Source organism: Lepisosteus platostomus, chromosome 1 (genome assembly GCF_059453375.1).
Source record: "Lepisosteus platostomus isolate fLepPlt1 chromosome 1, fLepPlt1.hap1, whole genome shotgun sequence".
NCBI lineage: Eukaryota > Metazoa > Chordata > Actinopteri > Semionotiformes > Lepisosteidae > Lepisosteus > Lepisosteus platostomus.
Genome location: NC_142611.1, coordinates 52,624,810 through 52,637,590, shown reverse-complemented (window position 1 = coordinate 52,637,590; position 12,781 = coordinate 52,624,810). Strand labels below are relative to the sequence as shown.

The 12,781-nt window shown below is 36.1% G+C and overlaps 1 protein-coding gene across 3 annotated transcripts in view; it reads left to right on the top strand.

The window, feature by feature from the left end:
* mllt3 (MLLT3 super elongation complex subunit) overlaps positions 1 to 12,781 on the top strand; it is a 126,525-nt gene that overhangs the window by 79,772 nt on the left and 33,972 nt on the right. For all 3 annotated transcript variants that reach the window (XM_088632071.1, XM_088632051.1, XM_088632061.1), the window contains 3 exons: positions 877 to 915; positions 6,946 to 7,074; positions 11,128 to 11,748. In XM_088632071.1, coding sequence (XP_088488197.1) covers positions 877 to 915; positions 6,946 to 7,074; positions 11,128 to 11,748 — 789 coding nt within the window. The remainder of the gene's footprint in view (positions 1 to 876; positions 916 to 6,945; positions 7,075 to 11,127; positions 11,749 to 12,781) is intronic.

Here is a 12,781-nt window from a genome sequence, read left to right as displayed (position 1 = left end):
TCAAATGCTGTACATGAGACGTTAAGCTTTATTAGCTCCACCTAGCGGTTTTACAAGGTACTTCTGGATACTGTTATCCAATTTAAAAAAACATGCGGTATGTTGTTGTACAGTATATTGCGCTACGTCCACCACGTTTTAACGCAGCGTACCTTTCTCATTTTGATTGGCTGGATCTGTATTTTCTTGGCTGTCTACATTTGTTCTTGTTGAGCTAATTTTACATAATTATTGGCATTGTCAAGTAGCAGATTTAATGTAATTATAGCTCACAGTAGCCAAGACCATTACATAACAGATTAGAGTGAGCAAGGGAGAACCTGCTCATTTATCACTGGCAAGTTATTTTTTGGCTTTTAGAAAAGTGCCATGCCACCACAGAATAATGTAGAAGAGCCTACCAAGCAATGCTGACTTTCCATAGGTTTTTTTAAAATTACCTTTACCTTCATTAGAGGTTCAATTTTTTGTGTTTTCAGTGCAATGTGGATTTGTGGCTTTTTGTGTTATACTTCTGCGCTCATTTGACTTCACAGATAGGTGTGTAGATCAAGCTCAAGTGGCAGAACACTGAAACCTGAGAGGTGGTTGTTGTATGATAAAGTAACTGTCCAGGGGTATCTCATAACTTTTCATTACTACAGAGTTACTATAAACTTTTAAATTCTTAAGATTTCTTAATCTTAGGTTGATGTGATTTCTGAGTAGCATCTGTTGACCTCAGTTATTGAACAATGTAAATTAAACTGTAGGTTTTTGTGTAATTATTTTGAGTAGGGAAGAAATGTCTGTTCTAAAAATCTCCAGTTTTCTACGGATATATGCATCTACATGATTGTGTTGAACATATTGCATTTCTTTTTATGTCCCTGACAGCAAAGAGATCCTCAGAAAAGAAGTACAGAAGACTCTAAAGTAAGTTTACAGTTCTATTAGTCAAAAATGTTAAAGATTCACTTTCCCTGATGATACTTCTTATGTTGATTGTATTTGGTGGAGCGAACTCTGTTAGGGAATGTAAGTACACATTTAGGGCAAAAAGGATTATGGATTTGTTCTAATATTTAATGTTTTTGGATAGGCTGGATGGGCGAATTAATTTACACTTCATACATTAAAGCAGAATCATGTATATTATTGCTTTCCATATTTGTTGTGCTGTGGACGTGTTAGTTTTATACAGAAAATAAGATATTAGGCAAACATATATGCATTCCACCGGTTAATAGAAGTTTTGATGGCCTGGAAAGCTCTGAAAGTCACAAAGTATAGGAGAGATATAATATATATAGATATATAAACAATTATAGGAGATATTCTGTTTCACTTCTTGACAAAAACAACAGAACATTGACACAGTCAATGAACAACCCTATACAGTAGAATGTGTTGCTCTTATGCATCACCTACACACTGCTGAGTTATGAACATTTTACTTTTGAGACGTTTTCTCGAAAACCCATCCATGTTCACTTTGGAGATGAGCCCTAGTGAATATTATCAATATTTGCTGTCAAGAATTAGAGTAGCCTTTGTTTTACCACAGAAGAGTAAGATCTTTTTACTTAAGTGCCCATAAGCTGGCAGTGTTGATTGTGAATGACATCTTATTTTGTCCAGTCAATGGAGAGTGTGCTCCTTGAAGCTGAAATATGGTGGATTACTCTAACCATGCATTTTTTTAAAAAAGATGTGCAGGCTGAGATGATTAACAAATCCAGGGACGTATATAAAAGGAAAAATCCATTATGTATATATGTATACATGCCAATTTAAAGTGGTTTCCGATGATGTAATGTCATTTTTTTATGACGTTAACTAAGAGTTACATAAAACAATGTTCATGCAAAACAAGAAGTTTGACATTAATAGATGCATTTACTAGATTTTAAAATGTTTAAATGATAATACAAGCAGATAAAATGTATTCTTGATCATAGTAACATTTTGTTTTATCTAAACTAAGGATTATTTTAAAAAAATCCTTTATGTATGCTAAATGTACAAAATTGTTTTGTAGCTTGAAAAAGTATAATACTTTTATATACTGCATTAATCTTTGGCAATATTATTCCAAAGGAAGGAATAAGTTGTTACTGTATTGAAGTAATGTGGTTTTAATTTTTACTTCCCCTCAGAAATGTAGAGGACCCTATAAAACAGACCCTAATTGGAAACCACTATAGCTATTTTATAGAAGTGTGCTTCGAGTATTTTAATTTGCAAGTTGTGTAGTGTCTTTGACTAGGAGGCTACTACTATTCTCTTTCTAGTCCCCTAAGTGGGACAAACTAGAAATGAAACAGGCAACAATAAAGATGTAGTCCTACACTATTTCTCTGGTCTGAGGCTGCTAAAAAATGTCCAGAAGCTGTAATCCTTAGTCTTATTTTTATTCATTGGGTTCCGCTTTTATACAAAGCAACAGAATCATATCCAGTGGATTTATGCACGTTCAGATTAGTTGCAAAGATTTAATACAACACTGCATTTAACCTTTATGATATAAAAAAGGCTGAAGGGAGAATAAAATCTAGTACCCATCATGGAATATTTGTTGGTTTAATATTGATTCAGCTCGTCAATCTAGCACCTTAATTGAATGACATGCAGTTTTTAAAAAGATGACTAGTACCTTCAGAAACAAAAGTACATTTGGAAATAGTGGTAATCTGGAAACACTAAGTAAACTGGTTTGGTTTTGTACTCAAGAGTTTTGTTATAATAGGAATAGAAGACAATTAAAACATTCTAGTATCTGGAAGGAGCATTAAAATTATAAGTAGGAATTGACTACATTTGAGATGGAGTTCCTGCCAAATTATTTTGTGATTCATTCCAGAACTGCTGTACATGCAAAAAGTGCACGGATGAATAACATTAACCCATCCAGACAAGTTTTTAAGGGCAAAGTAGTCATGTTTTCATAGGCCATGTTTTTTTTTTATTTTTTGATCCTGCAAATCCTGTTGAAAAGGGTGTGGAAGTATAAGTCCTTTTTATTTGAAAACACCTGTGACACTTAGATGCATTAAAGAATTGGCATTTAGCATCTGTGCCCTGCATTAATTTCACACAGGTTTATTTGAGCTTTTTTTAGCATATGTCATAACCTTCTTTTGGTATGAGGTGGTTTTAATACTTGAGTTTAGGTAAATTGGAAGCTGGATTAGAAATGTAGGATTTCATCACTTCATGTGATAACATTTATCTTTCCATTAAGCGACCTTTACTTATTTTGTGAAAACAAAAGATTACTGGCAGCCTGTTTGATATGGAGCTGTGTGAAATAGTTGAGGATAAAGTTCCTACCAAATTGACTACTAATACTTCTAGAGTTTCAGCTTTACTGTTCAGTCCTTCAATGTAAGAGTGAAAACTGTGCTTACTGAATGTTACATTTCACTCAACCCTTTATAAGCAGAGAAACATTCCAAAGATAAAATGTCAAGTTTGAACTGACATGTAGAACGGTCTTTTACAAAATCCCTATCAAATAAAATGAAATAGCGTGAAGTCAATGCTTGCAATGTTAAAAGAACAAATGACAGCAATGACTTTTCTTAACTGGCATTGCAGGGCTAGGTTCATGTGCTTTGTGGAAGGGTGAGCATTCTTTAACCAGTCACTTTGAAGCTAATACTTTTAAATACTAAGTTTCTGTAGGCAGAAACAATTTACAGTTCATGAAACTAGCATTAGCATGCAGTTTTGTCTCCAAGTGTAGAACACTTCCACAGTCATGCCATCCACATATCAAGAATGTATTTGCCAGTTCATTGCTACTCATTTATTCAGTCAAATCATTTAAGTAATGGTGGATTCCTAATATGAAAGTAAATCAAGAAGGCAATGAGCTGTTGAACTGCATCACAAAAGTCTGCTGCAACGGTCTTCAAGGTTGACAAAATCTGATCTCAGAAATGGGTTTATCTTCATGTGAGGTAACATGTTAATACTGTTTATTTAAATACTATAGTGTCATTTTTCGTTCAGTAGATTGTCTGATATGTCTAGTCTTCATAGCTTCTTTGTGACATCTGTATATTGAATATGCATTTTTTTCTTTATCTTTAACATCAGGCCTGCTTTTTAAAATGTGTGATTGAGCACAAATCCTTTTGAAAGCTGCATAGAAAATGCCTTTAATGTGATGATTATTCAGGTGATGTTATCTAAATGGGTTTATGTTTTACCAGGCTGTTTGTGGAAAATGTAGAAGTGATATTGTCTTCAAAAATTAAATTGAATTTTCCTGGCCATCATATTAATGTTCAGTTTATCAGCCTGTTCTGGATATCATTTTACAAGCTCTAATATACAGTGCTCTGTAAAAGCATTCACACTCCACATTTTATTGCTTAAACATTGCAGTCAAGGCAATTGATATTTGTTATACACAACAGCAGCCAAATCACCCTGCTACTCACAACTGGCAGCTCACTGAAGCTGGGGCCAGCAGGGGGTGCTCACCCTGCTGTCTGTGGCGGTCCTAATGCATCCTTTGGATGAGACATAAGCCCAAGGTCCTAACTCTCTGTGGTCATTAAAAATCCCAGGGCATTTCTCGAAAAGAGTAGGGGTGTTAAATCCTGGTGTCCTAGCCAAATTTCCCATTGGCCTTTACCAATCATGGCCTCCTAATACTCCCCATCTATTAATTGGCTTCAACACCCTGTTCTCCTCCCCACTGACAGCTGGTGTGTGGTGAGCGTACTGTGTGCACTATGGCTGGCGGTGCATCATCCAGGTGGGGCTGCACATTGGTGGTGGTGGAGGGGAGTCCCCATTACCTGTAAAGAGCTTTGAGTGGAGTGTCCAGAAAAGCGCTATATAAGTGTAAGGAATTATTAATTATTATTATTGCATCCCATTCCACACATTCAAAGCAAAAAAAAACAAAAAAGTAAATTGATAATATGGGGAAAAAATAGAAAAGGTATGATTGGATTGGTATTGCTTTGATCAACAGAAATTAAAATGCAAAAATGACCTGAACGGTCTCCATAATTAATTTAATTGTAATTAGTTATGTGCCCTCTGTGTACAAATATAGAAGTTCTCAGTTGTCTCTGTGCGGTTGTGTCGTACAGTATCCAAAAACTCAACCATGTAAGCATAAAGCATCATAACCCCCAGACACTACTGAGATCAACACATTCCTCCAAACTAAGTAGCAAGGAGGAACTGGGGAGGAGTGTCCTTGTGAAGCCAGTGACAGCTTAGAGCTGCAGAGTTCAATGGGTGGGGGAAAATGGACATCAGTCAGCAATGGCCACTTCCCAAAGCTTGCCTGTGTTGCAGAATGGAAAAACCACTTTGTATCCTGCATGCAGTTTGTGGTTTGCAACAAAGCATTTAAGTGGTCTTGCAAAAATGTTGCATAAGATGTGTGGCCAGATGAGACCAAATTAAAACATTTTGCTCTGAAGGACAAGCAAGCCATTTAGTGTAGATCCAACACAACACATCTCCCAATCACCACTGATGGCAGTATCATGCTATAGGGACGCTTCTCCTCAGTAGTGACTGGAAAGGTGCGTTAGACCAGTACTAGGAAAAAAAAGCCCATTTCCATTTGTTAAAGGTAAAACTGGCCAATTGCTTTTCAGCAGGACAGTGACCCAAAGCACAAGACCAAAGCTATACTGTAGTGTCTTAAGAATAAGAAAGTGTCCCAGTCAAAGTTCCTACTTGAATCCTGTTAGGAATATGCAGAAAAAGTTTAAAATCTGCTAAAAAGTGGGCAAACATTGGACCAAGCTAATGTGCAAAGCTAGAATAGATAGAGTTTGTAAGTCTGAGTACTTAGGCAATCAATTTCAGTCTCTTGTCTTTAGTGTTTGATTACATTTACTGTAAATTACCCTTAGAAGTCTGTAGGTTTAGTATTCAAGTTTTAAATAAAATATTTAAAAGAAAATGTGTACTGTATGTATCATTTTGTTAAGTGTACCAGCCGTAAAGTAAGTTGGACTTCAAAAAGACTTCTGTGTATTAGTTATTGTAACGAGTCCTGTTGTAATTTTTTTTTTAATTCAAGATTTGTTTTGTTTGCCAAAAGTAGCCATTTAAGTGGAGCTTTAGTTCCCTCATACGTAGGGCTTAGGGATGCTAATGTCAGAAAACACATCTACAGTAGTTTGTACCTTGTGACTGTAGTCTTGATAAAGCATAACCACCAGTTACTTCTTCAGTTATCATTCATGTCTCTATTTGCTTGTTTGCTAGAATTGTTCTGTCTGAATTATTGTTTCTGTACAGTGCCTTGGTTTCTGCTAGAAAGGTAAACTCATTATCTTTCTATAATCAAAATATCATGTTTTATGCATGAAACCTGGCATACCAGGTTTTTAGGCATGAAAGACGTATGTAACATAAGTAAAGACCTGTTTTTTTCCTGCAACATTGGAGATATCCGTTGGACATTCACAAGAGAAATTTAAGATTGTATCAGACCCTTAGATAGGATGATATCGTTAAAAACTATTTTGAAAGAGATTGACAATGTGGGAACCAGCTATTAAGCCTATATCAGCAATCTTTATTCATTTTGAATTGTTAGCCTTATTGAACACATAAAATGCATTTTAGTCTTCTAGTTGAGAACTTGGCAAGACTCTGAATTTAATTGAAATAACTGTAAATTTCAAGTTACTTGTAACTTCTTAAAGTTCGTGTTTTTGCATGTGGTATTTGTAAATCGAGAAAGGTAGCCACAACTTAGTTTTGAACTGGGGAAATATTAAACTTCATTATCTTAAAACTTTGAATGGATAAAAAAATAAAAATTAAAACTAAAAGAGAAACTACATTTCAATTTCGCAAAACTTAACCATCCATATTTTCACACACACCTGTCCTTTTAATACATGTTATTTAAAGTATTTCCGCCTTATCTGAATTTCTTGTAACTATGTTGTCTGGATGTTTTGTCTTGGTCAGGTTATGGTCATGCAGGAGGGTTCTACGTCCCTCTTTGGGCAACACCTCAAGCTTCCTGCCCTTCCCAGCAGCTCACTGACACTGACGTTCTCAGACATGAAGAAGAGCAAGTCCTCCCATGGGTCAAAGGTCAGTGGCACTTTCCAGGAACGATTGGCGAACAGACTTTGCTAATGTTTGTCAAAACGTTTCTTCAAATCCAAAATGTAGTACTTTCTGGTTGTTGTGGTGAGATGTATTTTGTGTTCTGTCATGTTTCCATGTAATAAACAGTTGAGTAGTTGTTTGTGTTGAACCAATTTGTTTTATATCCTATGTTCAAAATTGTTTCCAGATAATGTTAAATTTAATCTAAAATATATTAAACTTTAGTACATGAAGCTCAGTTACTCATACCAGTGAATAATGTCGATTCTGATATTTTTCAATTGAATTTATTTTGCTTGTACAGAATTGTGATTCAGTTTCATTATGGTGTTATGGGACATTTTAGGTTAAGAGAAATGACATTTTCAGCTAAATGTCTTCCTGAAATGATTGGCAGGTATTGTTTCTAAAACTTTTCTTCTTCCAACACAAGTGACAATAAGTAAGGCTTATTATGAAGATTACACTATTTCAAACTGGATGGAAAGGACTTATAGCTTGCATTAGCTGAAATAAAAAAACTCAAAAAGTCAAATGCACTCCAGGCAACACCTGAATTATACCTTTATATTGCTTTCCTAAGTGGTAGTCAGTGATGGTTTGCATGTGATTAAGGACTTCTGGGGAAAAAAATGCACAATTGGGTTCTGAGGACATAGAAAATTACTCCTTTGCTGCATTTCCATTTAAGTGTCACACTTAGCTTGTACTTAGCCAATTATCTCCTTCAGCTGAATATTAAAAGCGACATCCAGCGTAAAGTTTAAGAAAAATGTGATTTAGCCTCTGTAGCTCAGACTTCAGTCTTCATATTTTGTTCGCTTGTCTTTCCCTTACCAAACTATACAAGTTTGAAATGTGGCATACTGCTGCCATTATGTGCTATTTGTAGTCTTAAGTGGTTTCATTTACCTTGAGCTGTATTGGAATCATTCATAAGACCAGTCATGTGAGTTAGAGGTTAAAAATGATTTGCTGCACATGGAAACATTTTTAAATCAAAACAGACGCAGCCAGTGATGGATTACTAACTGGTCAGAGGTCACATAAGACAAAAGTTTCCTCTGAACAAGTGTTAACTTCATCTTTGTAAAGACAAATCTGTTCAAGTGTTTGCTGGAAAGCATTGATTGGAAAAATAAAAATGCTGAAACACCCCTCATTCTGCACAAAGTATTGGGACAACACTTCACTTTTATTTTATCTGTTCGCTTTTTTTATTCTTGCCTTTTTATTCCCATTTTGAAACGTGAGTAAGTCCTACAGTTTTCTTGGTATTGTAAACTTGGTTGAAATGGTAGAAGCTTTAAGTCTGATTTTTGTAAACACATGCATTATCTGCGTTTTCCTATAATTGTCGGCGTGTTGAGTGAATATTATCCATCCTACTAGCTATTATTTTACAGGCTTACCAATTATTCAAGTATAGAATACTGACAATGTAGACGCAGGTTAATATTCCACAGGGTAAAGAACATAATGCCCCTCAAATGGAGTTGTGCACTTGGTAGGATTCTAATTTGTTTCCTCTTTGTGCTTCCTGGCTTTCAGCTCTGAGACCTCTTCTCAGGAGCTCTTTTTGCTTACTCAGCTTGACAAATTGTAGCATGAAGGAAAATGACGGCCTAGATTTGCACAGACCATAAGTAAAAAGGAAAGGGATGGTAAGGAGATGAATTCAGTGTTTGAGAACCATTTTTAACTTTTCTCTTGGAATTTAAAAATTGTAACACAACCATCCTAAAATGTTTCTCACTCTATTTTATAATGTCATTTTATGTAGTAAACTGTTTTGGTTTAAGTATGTGAGGGATACACATCAGGAAATAATACAGGAGTACAGCTTTGCACTGAGAAGCAAAGAACATTTCAGCATTTTAGAAGACATCTGTAGCTGGATCTACTGTTATTCAACATGCTTAGAAAATAATGCATTTTTTGAGGGTTATGGGCTCAGCAACTGTATGCATTATTATGTAGCACAGTTTCTCTTGGTCAATGCTTGGGTCCTGTAGAGAGATTTTTTAATTTTGTAGTATTTTGATAAAGGATATAGTTGATATATCAAGTATATATGAATACAAATATATGGCATACAGAAAACAACAAATGGAAGCCAGCCTGAGAAAGAAAAGAGGACTGATCAAAAAAGTTATGAAGACAATGAGAAAAGCAAATGTGATGTGCAGAGGCACAGAAACCATAATCTGACACTTTAACATTTTCAGAAAATGGGTTTTCTCTCACTTCTGAGGCAATATGCAGTTTTCACCCTTACTTGGGGAGGTTTAATCTTAGGCAGGAATCAGCTCTTGGCCATAGTCTTAAAAAGCTTCCCGCCCAATTTGGTTAGTTATAAATTAAGTCTGAATGTGCTATGCTGCCTAGAACCACACATTGTGCTTGAACAATAAAAACTTCCCTCCCAAATAAACAGGCATTTGGACATTTGAACCAGGAGTCCTGCAGTGACTCAAACTTTGGGCTGTTTTGTCTGTGAGGAAAAAAGAGCCTCATGCTAAGAAGTTCAGGGGTCACAAGCAGAAGACAAAATAAATGCTTTAAGGTGGTCAAGGCAGCTCGTAACTTGCTGTTAGTCTAGACTTCCTAATGGCTTTACAGCATTGATGAAATATTGACAAGGGCAAGCAAGCATGACCCAGGGAACAAACGGAACTGCTTGTTAAGGAGATTAAATCCCCTTATCTTTGTCAAATAGCCCCTGTTAAGGTGTTTGCTATGCATGTGCATGGGCCATTTGCTGTCCCATCCGAAAACATTGTTTCATAATTAGAAATGGGCAATATTTTAAGTTTTCATCTTTTGTTTAAGGGCCAGTACTTTTATTTCATAGATGTTATTCTTATTCATATAATATATATTGCATGGGAAGAATGAAGTACAGGTATATAAATACCTTTTCCAGTTTTTAAGAAGAGGCATTGATTTCAATTTTGAAAAATGAGCATAACAAATTGCTACAAAACCTCTCCCAGAAAAGATACAGTAGATGCCTTATTTATGCATAGCAAGCAGCTATGCTGTTCTATTGGAGAACATTCTGGAAGTATTTTAGTTAATATTTACCTATACAAACCATTACCTATACAATATTTACTTATAATACTTGATGTCTGATAAACCAATAGGCCTATATGTTTATTTTAAGATGGGTTATACACAAGGGGATGTCAGTGGTCCCTTCTTGGTAGATGTTTATTGATCCTAAAACTTTAACAAATAATTTTCTTATCAAATCCTAGGTAACCACCTGCATATTATTGTACGGTATCTTTCTTTATAACCGCAAAATGAACATGAACAATTCGTAGTATGAACTTTCAGTTGATTTCCATTTATTGTGTTTCTCACTAATATTCCCTCTTGTATTTGCAAGCTAAAGAATTAGAAGTATTTGAATAAGATCCAGTAGGGTCATTAGGGTTAAGTACATGATTTCTGGATTTTCTGCAAATCCTTTTAAACCAGTTTAAATGTTTCTGACTTTTCATGTTGTTGCACTAAATATAAACCTCCCAAATAATGACATTACAAGCATAGGGACGCACTTCCACAATGATCAATTCTGTTATTTGTTTTATATAGTACAAAAAGAAGTCTGATAGTAAAAGCCAGGGTACCGTGAAGTTGTCAGTTGAGATTTAAAAATGGTAACTATACAACAGGCTTTTATAAGAAGATTAGAAAAGTTACAAATAAGAAGAGACTCTTCAGACCTTTGAGGTCATCTCATAGCCTAGGTGCTAGCAACTAAAAGGCTTTCTCATTGAAGGAACATAACAGTTTTTTGTTATTGTTGGATGTCCGCAGTCAAGGACTGAAAGCTATGCTTAGAAGTGTGCAATGAAAATTCATAAATTTGATTATTACTAATCCATGTCTTACAAAACAGTAGTAAGATGTTACTTTCAACTCTACTGGGTGGCAATGCATAGAAATTGTATACTAAGCCAAAAATTGTTTTTAAACCAGTCATATTTCATCAATATAATTTTGTTTTAATGTTTTTTTCAGGATGTGGCTAAGAGCAGTAGTAGCACCCTCACTACTACCACCACCACTAATAGTAGCAGCAGTAGTTCTTCAAAGCTTCATAAGCCTATGAAAGAGCACAAAGACAAATCTTTAAAAGACTCGAAGGAGCATAAAAGTGCCTTTAAAGAACCTACCAGGGAACCCAGTAAACTTTCCAAAGATTCCTCGAAGAAACCCAAAGAAAACCAGCCACTTAAAGATGACAGGCCCATCCCCAAGATGGCTTTTAAGGAACCCAAGACCATGTCCAAGGACCTAAAGACAGAGATGAGCGTTTCTCATGGTGGTGGGACAGGCTGTGTGCAACACAACACGAAAGCTCCCAGCAAAAGGCCACCAGCAGTTGATTCTGAAGAACATGCATCCAAAAAGCGAAAGAAGAGCACCTCGGAGACGGCCATGAAAGCCGTGTCTGGTTCCTCTCCCCTGCATCATCACTCTGACAAAAAGCTGATGAAGGATAAATCCCAGATCCGCTCCACCAAGCTCAAAATGGATAGCGAGATGCCAGAGAGAAAGAAACCCACTTTGCCGCCTTTTGAAGATCTCGTGGATCCAAATGACTCTGACATGGAGGACAATATGTCTACCAAATCAGAGGTGAGTTTTTTTTTTCCCCAGTTGAGGTAAAGAACAGTATTAGGATAGGACAGTAGCTAAATTTCATCTGTGGTGATTTACATAGTTGAATTAATGGCCCCGTGGGCATCGGTGGTGTTTGGGCATCAGGATAGTCTTATGTGCTGTGTTTAATGCAGTTGCGTCATAATTTGCTCACAGTATATTATTGATATATCTAGCAAAAGAAAAATCAAGGACGCTGTTCCACAGAGGTCTAACGGAAAATTACTTCTTACAGAGAGATGGAAGAAAAGAGTTTTGATACTTGCACATTTCATTTTTTTCAAGACCATTGCATCTATTTAGCACAGAAGTAGTAGAACCTTTCAAGGATTTAACTGTAAGCTTTGGAATAAAACCCTTGTGGTAATATGGTGTTGTTGATCTGCAAGTGACTTTGATTCAAAACCTCTTCCGAATTTCCTGATAAAAAAAAATAATTTATTAGAAAGCTTGCAGAATACCTACTCGGAATAGCAGTGCTAACCTTGAACCATTTTTCCATTACTGTTTTAGCCTGTTTTATAGTAAGGTATTTATTTTTCTTAACACGTGAAATGGACCATCTGTTCAGTTGTTTACATAATTACTGCAGGCTGAGAGCTAGTGGCTTTTTCCTCTTCTACATTTACCATGTTTAATAAACTGAAACTGTGAGCCCTATGGTCTGAGGGGAAAGGGACTGTAAAGCTCTTCAGAGAAAGGGGCTGATGGGGACACCCACAGGCATGGTTTTTGTGGGTTTCTTTGGAAAGGAGTGTTCAGTGCACACCAAGACAGTATGTATCAAATGTACGCTACATATGCACTGAAAAGATTCCCCCATAGCGGAGGTCTTAAAGAGTTGTAAGTTCTACTGAATGGTGTTGGTGTCTGGTAGTCTACTGTTTGGCCCTGGGGCAAGCTGAAGTCGCAGTTTGAAGATGTTCCTTGCTTGCACATAGTTGGAAAGTAGGGGATGGTGGGTTGGGTTGAGACTTGTTGGTATTAAGAAGAGCAATGCTGGTACAAT